A 17841-nucleotide genomic window follows, 5' to 3' on the forward strand; every position below is an offset into this window, starting at 1 on the left:
TAAAAAATGTGTTTGTTTTCTTTTCTCAAAATTGTCGCTATTTTTTTTGTTTATAGTGCGAAAAAATAAAAACCGCAGAAGTGATCAAATACCACCAAAAGAAAGCTCTATTTGTGGGGAAAAAAAGGACATCAATTTTATTTATGTACAGCACTGCACGACCGCGCAATTGTCAGTTAAATTAACGCAGTGCCGTATCGCAAAAAATGGTCTGGTCAGGAAGGGGGTAAAACCTTCCAGGTCTGAAGTGGTTAATGTTCTTTTACTGGATATGCTTTTTGTTTTTTATTACAGTGAATGTTACTATTTCTTGTATGTTCAAATGTAAAATATTGAATTCTTTCTATTTAAAAGAGTATACAAAAAAAGTAAAAAATCCAAAAAAGTTAAAAGACTTGACTTACCCATCTACAATATATTCAATATTTTCCTGTGGGAATACAAAAGACACATTGTGAGGTTCAGAAGCAATTCTGGTGATATTAACCAAACAACAAAAAACATTTTTTCAGAATCAATGAAAAATTCTTGTGACCCCGGAGGACATTTTGCAGTTTGAGGCCCATAGACATCGGATTTTGTTCCTCTCATTTTATCTCCACAAGTCAATGGAAATTGCAAAGCAGTTGGAAGGAGCTCCATGTGAAGGAACTCAGAGTGATCTTGAAAGCAAGGGTCTTACCTCGGTTACTTATAGGGTGCTGTCAGATGATAAAAAAAGAGAAGCGACGCTCTAAGGGTAGTAGTGTATATAAAAGACTTTAATAATGTTTAAAATATGCACTCACATTTAGGCTGATAATACAGGCATGTAGTGTTACTCTTTAACATCATGAGATCACATCCGGTGGACTGCTGGGCTGTGGAGGAGTCATTCCCTGGCCGCTTCCAGTGGCGTCCGAAGCTCCGAGGTATGTAGTTCCGTCAGACAGTGCGTCAGCTGGTCCATGGGTGGAGATGACAGATGCTTCATCAGGCTTGTGATACACGCCTGATGAAGGAGCATGCATGCTCTGAACGCGAGCGCTACGGCCACGCCCCCCGGCTCTCCAGCATCTGTCATCTCCACCCATGGACCAGCTGACGCACTGTCTGACAGAACTACATACCTTGGAACTTCGGACGCCACCGGAAGCGGCCAGGGTATGACTCCACAGTCCAGCGTCCCACCGTATGTGATCTCAGCCTAAATGTGAGTGCATATTTTAAACATTATTAAAGTCTTTTATATACACTACTACCATAAGAGCGGCGCTGCTCTTTTATTCTGCTTGTCTTCCCCACAGAGTCCCTTCTATTCTGAGAAGCCGGCTGCCGCCTACCCCATCCATCTGAACCCAATACTGTAGGTCTAACGACCACCTCAACGGTTTGCCTCTTGCAAACACCACACTTCCTGATCCACACCACTGTCCCATTTTTCATTTCAATAGTAGCACCTGTCAGCGCTCCATTTCCCATTTGTTCGAGAAAGATATTGGTCCCATCTCTGAGGAGATTTGGGATGATGTCCTCCGGTCTCCGTCCAGGGTGTCTCTTTCTCCATCACACAGACTGACCCAGGTTTTTATTCTCCATAGGGTTTACAGAACTCCACAGTTTCTCTGTGCAATTGGACTGAAATCTGAGCCAGCCTGTGCTAGATGCGGTAACACAGGTACATTAATACATCTTTTGTGGCGATGTCCAAAACTTCAAAGATACTGGGTGGAGGTGATTGGTACCTTAAATAGGGTATTGGATAGTAATATTCCGGTTGAACCACTTATATGTATATTGGGTTACTGTGATACCGCTATCTATACCTCCCCTATTGGTAATACTATAAGGCGTGCAGTTTTTGTTGCCCGTAGACAGATTGCTCTTAAGTGGACCTCTCCACTTCCACCGACTGTGTCCGATTTGGATTGTAGATTTAAAGAGGATCATTATTTTTGAAAAGCATACATATTCCCTAAGGAACTCCCTGAATAAGTTTGATGTTATCTGGTCTAGATGGCTTCAATTTATGACTTAGGTATCATGTCAACCAATGTGTACTGTGTATTTTGTAATGCTGGATATTGTTATTCTTTTTTTTTGTGTGTGTCATATATACTCCGAGTGGGGGGGGGGGGGTTGGCGGGGCTTGTTGAAGGGAAGTGGTTTGGGTTTTTTTTTCTGGGGGGTTTTGGTTTCGTGTGATTTCTATTTTTGTGGTTTTGTCTGTATTGTGTTGTAACGAGCCCCTGCTCGCTCGGTTCCACTCTCCCGACACTCCTCTGCGGCTATAGAATCAGATTGCAGATCGCAACATCTGATGGTTCGGTCATCCGATGCTCCGGGACTAGAACTACAGCTATGTGCCGTTCTAATCCAGTTGTGTAGCTCAGAACAAACACCAGGCAGGCTGTATGTAAGTTCAAACAGGGATCTCTTTTATTGACAGGAATACGGGCTCTTTTATACAGTAAAAGAGGAGGTGCATACCTCCTGCTCATATTACTTTAACAATACACCTGTAACCTAATTAACCTAATTAACATGAGCTAGTTTACTAACATGACCTTTTGCCCAGACTTGTGGTTACCGAGCTTCACACAGTACATTATCATAAGTACAACCACAGGACATTTTCACAATAGCAGGAGCTAATTACAATTAACAATACAAACAGTGTTCTCCCCCTCCTCAGCCTAGTCATCAACAATTATAGTAGGAGTAGACTGTTCATCTCCTAGCCAGTCCTGGAGGCTAATGTGATCAGCTCACTCAATTAACATGTTGAGTTCAGAATCAAACAAACCAATAATAGTCTTTACATAAGCAATCCAAGACATACCCTCCAAGTCACCATTTCCCATATGGTATACACAGGGTCCCCAGAGTCTGTGTGTCCTGGGGGACCAGGACCCAAATCCACAGTAATACCACCTCAAGAGTCCCCAGGCATACAGCTCACAAAAAGCACCATTCCCCCAAATGCCAGGGCCCATAATCGGTCAGCAAGAGGCTTGCATTCAGTCCCCTCCAACAGCCTCTATCCCGGGTGAGTCTGTCACATTTCTCCCCATCAAAGGTTGACTAACAAGGTCCCAGACCTCCACCTGGTCTGGACATGCGTTAGTCAGGCAGAATGAACTCACATAGTCTGTCCGCATGATCTCCTTTCTTGGCTGCAAGGAATAGTTGACCTCAGTAGGTGTGGGACAGAAGTCATTTACTCTCTGTCCGGCTGCCAGCACTTCAGTTGGGTGGTTTTTAACATTCCAGGGCTCGGTCTGCTGCTGGGCAGAGGGGGCGATCGCCCCAGCTTTCTGAAACTGTAGAGACACTGTAGGTGCCAGGCAGAGGCCAGCGGCGCTCTGCCCTGTTGCCAGTGATTCAGCTGGGAGTAGTTTACTACATCAGCTTGTCGCTGGAGAGAGCGGTCTGACTGCCCCGGCTCCCTGGAACTCCACAGTTATTGCTGGTGCTGGGCAGAGGTTGGTAGCACTCTGCCCTGTTGCCAGCACTTCTGCTGGGGACTCCGCATCCTCTGCTCTGGCTAACCATTGGGGCAGGAGACTGGCTCCCTCCACTCCCAAACTGTGTAGCTGCCATTGGGGAGGTGAGCTGCTTGGATGACATGTCTATGGTACTGTCTCCCAGGTGCACGGATCTTTGCTGGGGAGGAAAAGGTCGCTTCCTCCACCCTGGCCAACTGTTGGGGAGGGACAACACACACCTCCTCTCCCTTCTCCCCCTGTGTCTACTGCTGGGAAGTGATTGCCACCTTCTCACCCTGAGCCTCCAAAACTGCCACAGGTGTGGGGCAGAGGTCTTGGACCCTCTGTCCAGTTGCCAGCACTTCTGCTGGGGGTTTACTAGGTGGTTACTCCTCTACGGAAACGTCTATTAAATCCCCAGTCTCTGGAAATGCTAAATGTGTGGGGCAGAGGTCTTGGACCCTCTGTTCAGTTACCAGATCTTCAGCTGGAGAAGTTTGTTGCAACTCCACAGATACTGCTGTTGGTGCTGGGCAGAGCACAGTGAAGTTTGGCCATAATACCAGCTCTTCTGCTGGAGGCTCATCAGGTTGTTCTTTCTCAGCAGAAAAGTCTATCAAATCCCCTGTCTCTGCAACTGGTGTCTGGGGATAAAGGTTCACCATCTCCTGTCCCTGGAACCCAGAAGATGCTATCAGTGCTGGGCAGAGGTTAGCAGAGCTCTGCCCCATTGTCAGCACTTCAGCTTTGGGGATAGCGATCTCCAGATTTTCCACTGTCGATTCTCTGGCATTCTGCTGGACAGGCACATTCCTCCATCCAAGATCATCCAATGCAGAAACAGGTTCATCAAGGTCAGTCAGCACTTGCTGCATCCGCCATAAGACCTCCGCCTCCATAGCTGCGGGGGCAGGTTGGCAAAGCACACCGTTACTCTGCCACATTGTCAACTCTTCAGCCAGGATTTCAGAGTTGTCAACTGGTATTTCCTGATAGTCCCAGGCAAAGGGAGCCCCACCCTGCTGCTGAGCAGAGTCTAGCAGCTGTCTGTAGGCCATCTCAAGCTCCCATTCCTGAATGGCCAGAAACTCCAAATCTTCCTGTGCCCAGTGCACTTCCGAGACATTCAGTCTTCGCTCTCTGTGCTCCATTATTTCCTCCAAACGCCACTCCCGATCACTCCCAAAGTCAGGGTCCCTGGACAGCCTCCAGTACAACAATCCCAGGCCATCGTAGTCAAAGCCTTCCATGGGGCTGTCATCCGCTGTCCACGGGCACACTTGGGCTACATACCACTGGAGGGCTCTGTAGCTCTCGTCCAACCGCATTTCTGCCCGGATCAGCCTGCTTAACTCAGCTGTCCACTCCTGGTTCGGCTGTTCCCCCAATAAGAGCATTCGCACTTCATACTGCAACCAGTACCTTACATGGATGGAGGGGAGAACTTTTCCCTGGTTTCGCTGCTCACGGGCTAGCGCTTCCTTCCAGAGTTCGCAGCGGATAGAATCAAACCATCCTAGCAGGACCTGCTCTGATACTGGTCCTCTGTGCTGTATCTGCATCTCTCACCTCCTTCTGAATTCCTCTTCCATGGTGGCTGGTATCTATACCTCTCCTCTCCTGCTATCTGGACCTTGGATCCAGGTGATGGTTTGGATGTGTTCACGGCAAGGAAGCACGATCCCACCGGTCCCTCCCGGCTCTCAAGTAAGTCTTTCAGAGTGGCTCTCCTGCAGGCTGGTTTGGAGTGTCCCAGTAACTGGAGAGCAAATCCCACAGCTGCCAACCAATGTAACGAGCCCCTTGCTCACTCGATTCAACTCTCCTGACACTCCTCTGCGGCTATAGAATCAGAACAAACACCAGGCAGGCTGTATGTAAGTTCAAACAGGAATCTCCTTTATTGACAGGAATACAGGCTCTTTTATACAGTAAAAGAGGAGGTGCATACCTCCTGCTCATATTACTCTAACAATACACCTGTAACCTAATTAACCTAACTAACATGAGCTAGTTTACTAACATGACCTTTTGCCCAGACTTGTGGTCACCGAGCTTCACACAGTACATTATACATTATCATAAGTACAACCACAGGACATTTTCACAATAGCAGGAGCTAATTACAATTAACAATACAAACAGTGTTCTCCCCCTCCTCAGCCTAGTCATCAACACTTATAGTAGGAGTAGACTGTTCGTCTCCTAGCCAGTCCTGGAGGCTAATGTGATCAGCTCACTCAATTAACATGTTGAGTTCAGAATCAAACAAATCAATAATAGTCTTTACATATATATCCTGGGAGATATTGGGGATAAATATTACTGTCCCATTTTAGGCAATCCAAGACATACCCTCCAAGTCACCATTTCCCATATGGCATACACAGGGTCCCCAGAGTCTGTGTGTCCTGGGGGACCAGGACCTGAATGCACAGTAATACCACCTCAAGAGTCCCCAGGCATACAGCTCACAAAGTGCACCGTTCCCCCAAATGCCAGGGCCCATAATCGGTCGGCAAGAGGCTTGCATTCAGTCCCCTCCAACAGCCTCTATCTGTCACATGTGTCAATGTAGTTTTCATATAAAATAATAAAAAGGATTTGATTAAAAAAGAAAGCAAGGGAACGTTGAATCTGAAACGCTGAGTGCGTTTACACAAGCCCCTCCTCCACTGAGTGCCCAGAGCAGCCGGGAACTTTAAAATGACTCTTCCAGTATTCTTCTTATCAGTAGAAGTGATTCAGGCAACTTTAAAGCCACCCAGTCACTTCTACTGATGGCAAGTGGTCATCAGGACACAGCTAGAGGATTCAGAATATCATGCCATTGGGAATCAGGGTATTGGCCCTTTAATGCAAAAAATTGGGGACCCAGTGTCCTCGGTTGCTGGAGGTGAGAATCATTACTGGGGTATTGGGGGTGGGGAGATCAGTGGTGACCAGTATGTGAAGGGGTAAGGAAGCAGGGCTGAGAGGCAGAGAAGTGGAAGCAGTGGAGCGGGGAGTATTTTAGGTGAATAGCCCTGATCGCTGGCTTAGTGGCTGCTAATCAGAGCTTTTTATATTGTTTAGCAGAGTATACTGAACAGTTCTGCTTTTGGTTCATGGTCCCGGGAGTGACCATGAGTTTATAGCAGAAGAAGGAATGTCAGGTCAGTACAGCATACGGACCTGGCCAGCTGGAGGCAGTGCTGTAGCTCTGTACACCATATGGACATGGCAGTAAAAGGGTTAAAGAATACCCCTATGTAATAAAACAAAAAACTTTTGAGTCTGCTATGGATTTTAAGGGAGACCTCAGTGAGGGGTTCCCCTAAAAATCCAAACCAGACCTTGAATCTGAGCATGCACCCTGGCTGGACAGGACAGGGGGGGACACCACCTGAACAATGTCAGGCCACATTCCCTCAACAGGGGGGGTACCTTGACTACCCCCTGGTAAAGCAGCTCACCCTCATGTTGATGAAGATAAGGGCCTCTTTCCCACAACCCTTATTTGGTTCAGATGGTGTCAAGCATGTGTGGCGGCAACCAGGTGAGGAGTACAAAGACAAGTGTGTCTTGCCTACAGTCAAGCATGGTGGTGTAAGTGTCATGGTCTGGGGCTGCATGAGTGCTGCCTGCATGAGTGCTGTAGGGACCTACAGTTCATTGAGGGAATCATGAATGCCAACATGTACTGTGACATACTGAAGCAGAGCATGATCCCCTCCCTTCAGAGACTGGGCTGCATGACAGTATTTCAACATGATAACGACCCCAAACACACCTCCTAGATGACCACTGCCTTCCTAAAGAAGCTGAGGGTAAAGGTGATAGACTGGCCAAGCATGTCTCCAGACCTAAACCCTATTGAGCATCTGTGGGACATCCTCAAATGGAAGGTGGAGGAGCGCAAGGTCTCTAACATCCACCAGCGCCTTGATGTCGTCATGGAGGAGTGAAGAGGAATCCAGTGGCAACCTGTGAAGCTCTGGTGAACTCCATGTCCAAGAGGGTTAAGGCAGTGCTGGAAAATAATGGTGGCCACACAAAATATTGACACTGTGGGCCCAATTTGGACATTTTCACCTAAGGGTGTACTGGCTTTTGTTGCCAGCGGTTTAGACATTAATGGCTGTGTGTTGAGTTATTTTGAGGGGACAGCAAATTTACACTGTTATACAAGCTGTACACTCACTACTTTACATTGTAGCAAAGTGTCATTTCTTCAGTGTTGTCACATGAAAAGATAGAAGAAAATATTTACAAAAATGTGGAGGGTGTACTGACTTTTGTGAGATACTATGTATGGTCATGTCTATTTATGGTCAGTGACATCACCTGGGAGACGCTGCTCCCCTTGTATATAAGTGCTGTCATCCCCCAGACCGGTCATTCATTGGGTGACAAGGAAAGGTGTAGAACATGGGTGCTCAACCTGTGGCCCTCCAGCTGTTGCGGAACTACAAGTCCCAGTTAGCCATTGCAGGCCACTGGCAGTTACAAACATGACTCCCAAAGGCAGAGGCATGATGGGACTTGTAGCTCTGCAACAGCTAGAGGGCCACAGGTTGAGCATCCATGGTGTAGGATGTGTCTTGGTGTGATTTGTTTTTTTTCTGTTGGCAGCGCAGGAGTCACCAGGCATCCTGGTGGATGTAGATCTGCATCACTGGACAACGTGATTAATGGAGGTTTTACAAAAATAAACTTTTTCAGGGTATTTTTATTTATTTATTTTTGTAACCATTTCCCGCCCAGCCTATAACAGAATGCCGGGAAGTGGCTCTGTTATCCTGACTGGGCTTCATATGAGATCCAGCAGGATAACATGCCGTGGGGGGCGTGCAGCGTGGCAATCGCAGGGGCTTCTTACCACATGATCAGCTGTGACCAATCACAGCTGATCATCGCGAGAACCAAGAAGTGCCGGTAAACGGCATTCCTCGGTTCACATTGACAGGGAGAGCCGATCGAGGGGGGGGTCTGTGCTGATGATCAGCACATTGATTATCAGCACAGCCAATCAGTGCCCAGCAGTGCCCCAATAATAAATTCTGCCAGTGCCCACCACAGTGCCAATCAGTGCCCATCACAGTGCCAATCAGAGCCCACCACAGTGCCAATCAATGTCCATCACAGTGCCAATCAGTGCCCAGCATTAATACCTGTCAGTACATGCCTAATCAGTGGTGCCCATCAGTGCCATCTATTAGTGTCCATCAATGCCACCTGTCAGTGCCAATCAGTGCCGCAGGTCAGTGCCCATCAATGCCCCCTGTCAGTGCTGCCGTCAGTGCCCATCAGTGCCACCTGTCAGTGCCCATCAGTGCCGATTCATCAGTGCCCATCAGTGAAGGAGAAAACAGAATTTTATAACAGAAACAAAGAAAAACTTTTTTTTTTCAAAAATGTTGGTCTTTTTTCGTTTGTTTAGCAAAAAATAAAAACATCAGAGGTAATAAAATACCCCCAAAAGAAAGCTCTATTTGTGGGAAGAAAATGATAAAATTTAGTTTGAGTACAGTGTTGTATGACCATGCAATTTTCATTAAAAGTGTGACAGCGCTGAAAACTGAAAATTGTCCTGGGCAGGAAGGGGCGAATGTGTACAATGTGTACAATGTATGGGTGTCATGAGTACACAATGTATGGGTGTTATTAGTGTACAATGTATGGGTGTGATGAGTATACAATATATGGGTGTGATGAGTATACAATGTATGGGTGTGATGAGTGTACAATGTATGGGTGTGATGAGTATACAATGTATGGGTGTTATTAGTGTACAATGTATGGGTGTGATGAGTATACAATGTATGGGTGTGATGAGTATACAATGCATGGGTGTGATGAGTGTACAATGTATGGGTGTGATGAGTATACAATGTATGAGTGTGATGAGTATACAATGTATGGGTGTGATGAGTATACAATGTATGGGTGTGATGAGTATACAATGTATGGGTGTTATTAGTGTACAATGTATGGGTGTGATGAGTATACAATGTATAGGTGTGATGAGTATACAATGTATGGGTGTGATGAATATACAATGTATTGGTTTTCTTTCTAATTTTTTTTTCATTTATATAACAAATAAAAAGTAAAAAAAAATGCAGAGGTGATCAAATTCTACCAAAAAAAACTCTTTTTATGTGAAAAAATGATATTAGACATGTGCAGAACAAAAAAAATTAGTTTAATTTAGTTTCTTTTCAATTCGTTATTTTACATTAATTTGTTTAGTTAAATTTTGTTTCTTTTGTTTTCAGAATTTGTTTAGATTTTTCGTTTTCTAATACATTTCGAATAGTTTTCCAATTTCCAAAAAGTATAAAAAAAACAATAGAAAATAAAGGAATAGAACAGAAAAAAAAGTCATGAATTTTTATTTTTCTATTCTATTCCTTTATTTTGTATACTATTTTATTGTCTTTGGAAATTGGAAAACTATTCAAATTCGAAAACAATTCTAATTTGAATTACGTCCATATATTTTTTTTTTTTGGATACGTTCAAATTCGGTACTATTCTAATTCCGAATAACGAATATTTGTCCGAATTTTAATTCGGAACTAAACGAACCGTGATAAATGTGATTTGGATACAGCATTTCATTACGGCGTAATTACTGTAAGAGTTAAATTAGTGCAATATTGAAATGTTTTGGTATCTCACTGATGGAAATGAATAGAAAGTCACTCACCTTATTGGCCGCCATTGGAGATGAAGGTAGGTCACCGCTTATCTCCCAACATGTAAATCTGGTAAAACAGAATACAGTAGTAAGACTTCTGAAGAGGTTTAGCTCAGATATACAGAAGACAGAATGGAAATGGCTGTACCAGTAATCAGATGATGGTAGAAGTGTTGTTGGGAAGGTTTATTGGAATGTGTGTGAGTTTTGAGTCTTTTATAACCCTAATCTGATGTAATATGATTAGGTGGTTTCCAGGCTCCTCCAATGAGGTTATCAGAACACATGAGGCGATGTTGGTGAGGCTGTTCAAACAATAACATGGAACTGCAGGCTGCAATGTAATAAAAATTTCAAAACAGGAACTAAAAAACTGACAGAGACAACAAAAAACGTGTAAATGATATGTGAAAGTTCATAGCAGTCCAAGGTTTAAATCAGTATTTTTTCCTATGGCGATTGTTGCAATATTTTATGTCACACGGTACTTGCGCCAAGGTTTTTCAAGCGCAGCTTTTTTGAAAAAAACAAAAAACTTTAATGAATATTAATGCAATAAAAACACAATATATAATACAATATATAAAACAATTTTATGGTAAAATATGAAAGATGATGTTACGCCAAATAGATACCTAACATGTCACATTTTTAAAATTGCGCACGCTCATCGAATGGCGACAAACTTTGGCACTTAAAAAATCTCCATAGGCATCACTTTAAAAATGTTTACAGGTTACCAGTTTGGAGTTACAGAGGAGGTTTAGCACTAGAATTATTGCTCTCATCATGTGTCATGCAAATACTGTGTGCACGACTTATGTATGCATTTGGTTCTGAGAGTGAGTGCAGAGGAATAGTGGCGCTTCAATTTTCTTTTTTTTTATCACTTTTCACTTTCATTCTTATTACAAGGAATGTACACATACCTTGTAATACAAATAAGGGATGACAGGTCCTCTTTAGGAAGAGATCTGGGGTCTATTAAACCCCAAATATCTCCTTTACCTATAAAAGTAAAGATAAATAAAATGTATTCTTTTGCTTTAAAAAAAAAAGAAAAAGAAAATTTTTACTTGTTTACTGTATTAAACCGGAAGTGATGTCATGACTTTGTTCTGGTCCTTCAAGACCATAGAGGTGATCAGAGACTATCTGATCTCTGTTTGCCACTGTGAAAAGCTGAGCATACCGTTGGATAATTTCTTGGGTTTGCCAGTAAACACAGTAAACGTGAAAAAAGAAGCCCAAAGGCTGACGCTGCGCTAGAAAAAACTTAACTAAGGGAAAAACCTATATGTAAACTATAGTGGATAGACTAATCTGTCAGCACCATAAAATTTAAAGCCTCGTACACAGTGGGGGCTGGTGCTCAAAATTTTTGGGGGGTGCAAACAAACTGAAAAATACTGAACCACCCCACCAATTGCAGCCTCACTGTGCCCATCAAATGCAGCCACTGTGCTCATAAACTGCAGCCATTGTGCCCATCAAACACAGCCACTGTGCCCATCATATGCAGCCATTATGCCCATCAAACGCAGCCACTGTGCCCATCATATGCAGCAATTTGTGCCGATCAAATTCAGCCACTTGTGCCCATCATATGCAGCCACTTGTGCCCATCATATGCAGCCTCTTGTGCCCATCATATGCAGCCATTTGTGCCCATCATATGCAGCCATTTGTGCCCATCATATGCAGCCATTTGTGCCCATCAAATGGAGCCACTTGTGCGCATCATATGCAGCCACTTGTGCCCAGTATACGCAGCCACTTGTGCCCATCATATGCAGCCATTTGTGCCCATCAAATTCAGCCACTTGTGCCCATCATATGCAGCCACTTGTGCCCATCAAATTCAGCCACTTGTACCCATCATATGCAGCCACTTGTGCCCATCAAATGCAGCCACTTGTGCCCATTAAATGGAGCCACTTGTGCCCATAATATACAGCCATTATGCCCATCAAACACAGCCACTGTGCCCATCATATGCAGCCATTTGTGCCCATCAAATTCAACCACTTGTGTCCATCATATGCAGCCACTTGTGCCCATCATATGCAGCCACTAGGGATGAGCCGAACACCCCCCGGTTCGGTTTGCACCAGAGCCTGCGAATGAACTGAAACTTCACACGAACGTTAGAACCCCCGTTGAAGTCTATGGGACTCGAACGCTCAAAATCAAAAGTGCTAATTTTAAAGGCTAATTTGCATGGTATTGTCCTAAAAAGGGTTTGGGGACCTGGGTCCTGCCCCAGGGGACATGTATCAATGCAAAAAAAAGTTTTAAAAACGTCAGTTTTTTCGGGAGCAGTGATTTTAATGATGCTTAAAGTGAACAAAAAGTGAAATATTCCTTTAAATATCGCACCTGTGGGGTGTCTATAGTATGCCTGTAAAGTGGTGCATGTTTCCCGTGCTTAGAACAGTTCCTGCACAAAATGACATTTTTAAAGGAATAAAAGTCATTTAAAACTGCTTACGGCTTTAATGTAATGTCGGGTCCCGGTAATATGGATGAAAATCAGTGAGACAAACGGCATGGGTACCCCCCCAGTCCATTACCAGGCCCTTTGGGTCTTGTATGGATATTAAGGGGAACCCGGCACCTGAATTAAAAAAAGGAAAGGCTTGGGGCCCCAGGCCCTCTGAACAGCAGTATACAGGCGGTGCAAACAAGATAGGGACTGTAGGTTTGTTGTTAAGTAGAATCTGTTTGTAATTTTGAACTGGTACAGTGTTTAGCTCCAGCCAAAAAATCTATTTTAAGCTTTTTGGCAAACATAGGGAAGGGTTATCACCCCTATGACATTTGTTTAGCTGTCTGTGCTCCTCTTCAGAAGATTTCACCTCACTTTCTGTCCCAATGACAAATGTTTTTGGAAAAGTTGTTTTTTTTTAGTGAAACAAGGATTGGTGATAAAGCATCAGTGAAGAGGAGACACATTTTTTCCCATATTAACTCTTACAGGAGAGAATTTCCCTTCCTAGAGGTAGATTTTATCTCACTTCCTGTTGTCTCCTTCCGTTTGCAAGTAAGAGTCGTTAGTAAGTTGGATGTTTGAAAGTAGGGGCCTGCCCTATATATTCTGCAGAAATTGGGGCTTTAGGTGTTGGTGTTGCCACAACGCTGTAAGCCCTCACAGGGCCCTGCTGTGAAATATTAGATCAAGAATTGTAATTACATGCCCCTGTTGAACAGGGTCAGAAAAATTGGGCCTTTAGTGATGGTGGTGGTGGTGCCACAACACTGTAAGTCCTCACAGTTACTCTTGGTGGGCGCTGGAACGGGCCCTGCTGTGAAATATTAGATCAAGAATTGTAATTACATGCCCCTCTTGAACAGGGTCAGAAAAATTGGGCCTTTGGTGATGGTAGTGCTGGTGCCACAACACTGTAAGTCCTCACAGTTACTCTTGGTGGGCGGTGGAACGAGCTCTGCTGTGAAATATTAGATCAAGAATTGTAATTACATGCACCTGTTGAACAGGGGCAGAAAAATTGGGCCTTTTGGTGGTGGTGGTGGTGGTGGTGGTGGTGCTGGTGCCACACCACTGTAAGTCCTCACAGTTACTCTTGGTGGGAGCAGAAACAGGCCCTGCTGTGAAATATTAGATCAAGAATTGTAATTACATGTCCCTGCTGAACAGGGGCAGAAAAATTGGGCCTTAGGCAATGGTACCACAACACTGCAACCCCTCACAAATACTCTAGTTGGAGTGCAGGAATGAGCCCTGCTGCAAAGTATTGCATCAAAAATTGTAATTACATGACCCTGTTAAACGGGGGCTGAAAAATTGGGCCTTAGGCACTGGTGCTGGTGCCACAACACTGCAACCCCTCACAGATATTCTAGTTGGAGCGCAGGAACGAGCCCTGCTACAAAGTATTGCATCAAAAATTGTAATTACACGCCCCTGTTAAACAGGGGCAGAAAAATTGGGCCTTAGCCAGTGGTGGCGCCCAGAACTAAAAATATTCTTACAAGATATCAGCATGATCATTGAGGAGGAAGAAGATAGTCACTCAGCATAACAGGATAGTCACTCAGCATCAGCATAGGGAGTCTTGAAGGAATCTGACATTTAAAAAAAAAATATTCGGTTACATCAGCATCAGGTGCTTGGTAGCTGGTGGTGATCCAAGACTGATTCATTTTTATGAAGGTAAGTAGATCCACCGAGTCGGTGGACAGTCGCACCCTGTGATCAGTTACAAAGCCTCCAGCAGCACTGAATGTGAATTCTGAAACAACACTGGATGCAGGACAGGCCAGTAGCTCAATTGCATACTGTGCAAGCTCTGGCTAGTGATCCATCCTCAACCCAGAGGATTTTCGGTGGGAAAGGTGTCCAAGTCAGATCTTGCACCTAGGTATTCCTGCACCATGTAAAACAGACGCTGGCGATGGTTGCTGGAACCGATCATACCTTGGGGCTGCAGAATAAAAAATTGTCTGAACGCATCGGTCAGTCAGCCACCTTCTCCACCGCTCCTTCTTTGACTGACCGAAGCCTCAGCAACACATTGTCCAGGAACAGGAGTTTGTAACCTCCCAGTGTCTGGGAACGCTTTGCAAAGATCTTTCTGCAAGGCCCCCTGAAGATGTTTCATCCTCTGCTCCCTCTGTGATGGCAAGATAAGGTCCGCAACTTACCCTTTTAACGTGGATCAAGGAGGGTTGCCAGCCAGTATTGATCCCTCTCCTTGATACCATGAATATGAGGATCCTTCCGCAGGCTTTGCAGGATCAGGGAGGCCATGCAGCGTAGGTTTGCTGAGGCATTCGGTCTGGAGTACTCCAGGTCACTAAGGATGACATGATCCGCAGCCACCTCCTCCCAGCCACGTACAAGTTCATGGCTTTCTTGGGACTGTAAGTGATCCCTTGAAGACTGCTGCTTATGCTGAGTGCCGGGCTACTCCTCCATGCTGACACAATCCTCCTCCTCCTCCTCGTCCTCTTCCTGTGTGATTGGCGGGCATGCAGGAACACTGTCTGGATAAAAGGGGCCTTGAGAGCTAAGGAAGTCCTCCTCTTCCTGCCTCTGTTCTGCCTCAAGTTCCCTGTCCATTATTCCATGCAGTGTGTGCTCCAACAGGGTGACAGTGTCACTGATGCATGCACTGACACTGCTCATCATCCTTGTGGCCTCCTCAAATGGTGACAGGACAGTGCATGCATCCCTGATCATGGCCCACTGGCATGGGGAAAAAAAACAAGCTCCCCTGACCCTGTCCTGGTGCCAAAGTCACATAGGTACTCACTGATGGCCCTCTGCTGCATGTGCAGCCGCTGCAGCATGGCCAACGTTGAGTTCCACCTGGTGGGCATGTTACAGATTAGGCAGTTCTTGAGCAGATTAAATTCCTTTTGGAGGTCAACCAGCCGAGCACTGGCATTATACAACTGGTGGAAATGCCCACAGACTTTCCTGGCCTGCCTCAGGACATCCTATAAGCCCGGGTACCTGCCCAAGAACCGCTGCACCACCAAGTTAAGGACATGAGCCAAACAGGGCACATGGGTCAGTTGTCCCTGTCGGAGGGCGGATAGGAGGTTGGTGCCATTGTCGCAAACCACCATTCCTGGCTTAAGCTGGCGTGGCGTCAACCACCTCTGAACCTGCCCCTGCAGAGCTGACATAATCTCTGCCCCAGTGTGGCTCCTGTCCCCCAAGCACACCAGTTCAAGCACCAAATGGCATCTTTTGGCCTGCGCACTTGCGTAGCCCCTTGAACCCCTATGGAGCACCGCTGGTTCAGAGGACAAAACACAGGAGGAGGCCATGGAGGAAGAAGAAGAGGAGGGTAGTGGGGGAGAGAGGTGTGTCAGAATCACCAGTAGTAGCATTTTGGAGGCATGGTGGCAGAACAACCTCCAACACTACTGCACCTTGTCCTGCATCCATCCCAGCTGCCAACAGAGTCACCCAATGCACCATGAAACTTTGGCAACGTCCCTGTCTGCTGGACCATTAGTCAGCAAGTTGGTGTACCGATAGCAGATTGCCCACAAGTACTTGGCTGTGATAGTGCGGTTGGAGATCCCAGCTGATGAGGAGCAAGGATAGGTTCTCTTTGTTCTTTGGTGTGGGTCTTTTAGGTACACTTGCCAACGAACTGCATGGCAGGTCAACATATGTCTGGTCAAGCATGTGGTGCCCAAGCGGGAGATGTTTTGGCTACGCGAGATACGCTTGAGACATATGTTGCAAAAAGCAGTGGTGCAATCTGATGCACTCATCTCAAAAAAGGCCCACACCAAAGAACTTTTGGAACAACGCGCAGAGACAGCAGCGCCTGGCACATGCAGAACTCTGCGGTGTGATGCAGTCAGTGTGCTGCCCTTAAGCTGGCCCCTGGAGGGCATCCTGCCTCGTTGGTGATGTGCCTCCTCCTCCTCTCTCCTATCAGGCACCCACGTTGAGTCAATGACCTCATCATCCCCTCACTCCTCATGACTGCCAGATTGCTGTCCTTCTTGGGCACCCCCTCTGTCTTGGCTCACGTTACTGCCTTCCTCTAGCTGAATACCATCATCGGAGCCTTCAAAACGCTGGGCATCCTCCTGGAGCATATACCCAACACTGTGGTCAAACAGTTCAGGGGACTCCTCAGGAGGACATGGTGAGGCTAGGGAAGGAGTGACTGATGCCATTGAGCCGAGGGAAGAGGGCGCATTGGCAGCTGCTTTGCCAGACAAAGTACCCTGAGCCTGGATGAGAGAAGATGAGGAGGATGAGTGCGGCTTGGTCATCCACTCGACCAAGTCTTCCACATGTTGTGGCTCAACACGGCCAGCTGCCGCAAAAAAGGACAAGCGTGTCCCACGGCCACGTGCTGATGAGGATGCACCGTGTCCACGATCAGTACTGTTGCCTCTAGACACAGAGCCTGCTTGCCCTATGACTGTCTGCCTCTCCTTGTTGGCCTTCCAGATGACATACTAATGGCCTGCATTGAGATGTAGCTGCAAAAAACTGGGATGTATATACATACTGATTATACTGCAGCTAGCAGAATCAACTGCCTGTCTGTAGTATTATTAGTATGAGAACACCTGCACTTGTCTTCAGGTAGCTATACTGTAGGTGCAACTGTGCAGGGTACACAGTACACTAACTGGAAATACTTCAAGAGCCTGTCTGTGCTATTAATAGGATCAGAAGAAGCACACAAGCACCTGGCTTCGGGTAGCTATACTTTAGGTGCAACTGTGCAGGGTACACAGTACACTAACTGGAAATACTTCAAGAGCCTGCCTGTGCTATTAATAGGATCAGAAGAAGCATACAAGCACCCGGCTTCAGGTAGCTATACTGTAGGTGCAACTGTGCAGGGTACACAGTACATCCACGGGAAATACTTCAAGAGCCTGCCTGTGCTATTAAAAAGATCAGAAGAAGCACACAAGCACCTGGCTTTAGGTAGCTATACTGTAGGTGCAACTGTGCAGGGTACACAGTACACTAACTGGAAATACTTCAAGAGCCTGCCTGTGCTATTAATAGGATCAGAAGAAGCACACAAGCACCTGGCTTCAGGTAGCTATACTATAGGTGCAACTGTGCAGGGTTACATAGTACACTAACTGTAAATACTGTAAAAACACCTGCCTGCCTGTCAGCATATTAGGAAGAGAATAACAGGAACAGATCTAGCTAAACTGAATAGAGTG

At 45.7% G+C, this 17841-nt stretch overlaps 1 protein-coding gene across 2 annotated transcripts in view; it reads right to left on the reverse strand.

Annotated features, from left to right (window-relative positions):
• The window catches only part of LOC141123342 (cytosolic phospholipase A2 gamma-like), a 230560-nt gene extending 220199 nt beyond the window's left edge, over positions 1 to 10361 (reverse strand). For both annotated transcript variants that reach the window (XM_073612048.1, XM_073612049.1), the window contains exons 1-3: positions 10301 to 10361; positions 10162 to 10219; positions 405 to 430 (exon numbers count right to left, since the gene is read on the reverse strand). In XM_073612048.1, the coding sequence (XP_073468149.1) occupies positions 405 to 430; positions 10162 to 10176 (41 nt within the window). In that variant the 5' untranslated portion in view covers positions 10177 to 10219; positions 10301 to 10361. The remainder of the gene's footprint in view (positions 1 to 404; positions 431 to 10161; positions 10220 to 10300) is intronic.
• Positions 10362 to 17841: the final 7480 nt, after the last annotated feature.

The sequence above is a fragment of the Aquarana catesbeiana genome, linkage group LG01 (assembly GCF_042186555.1).
Source record: "Aquarana catesbeiana isolate 2022-GZ linkage group LG01, ASM4218655v1, whole genome shotgun sequence".
In the NCBI taxonomy this organism is placed as follows: domain Eukaryota; kingdom Metazoa; phylum Chordata; class Amphibia; order Anura; family Ranidae; genus Aquarana; species Aquarana catesbeiana.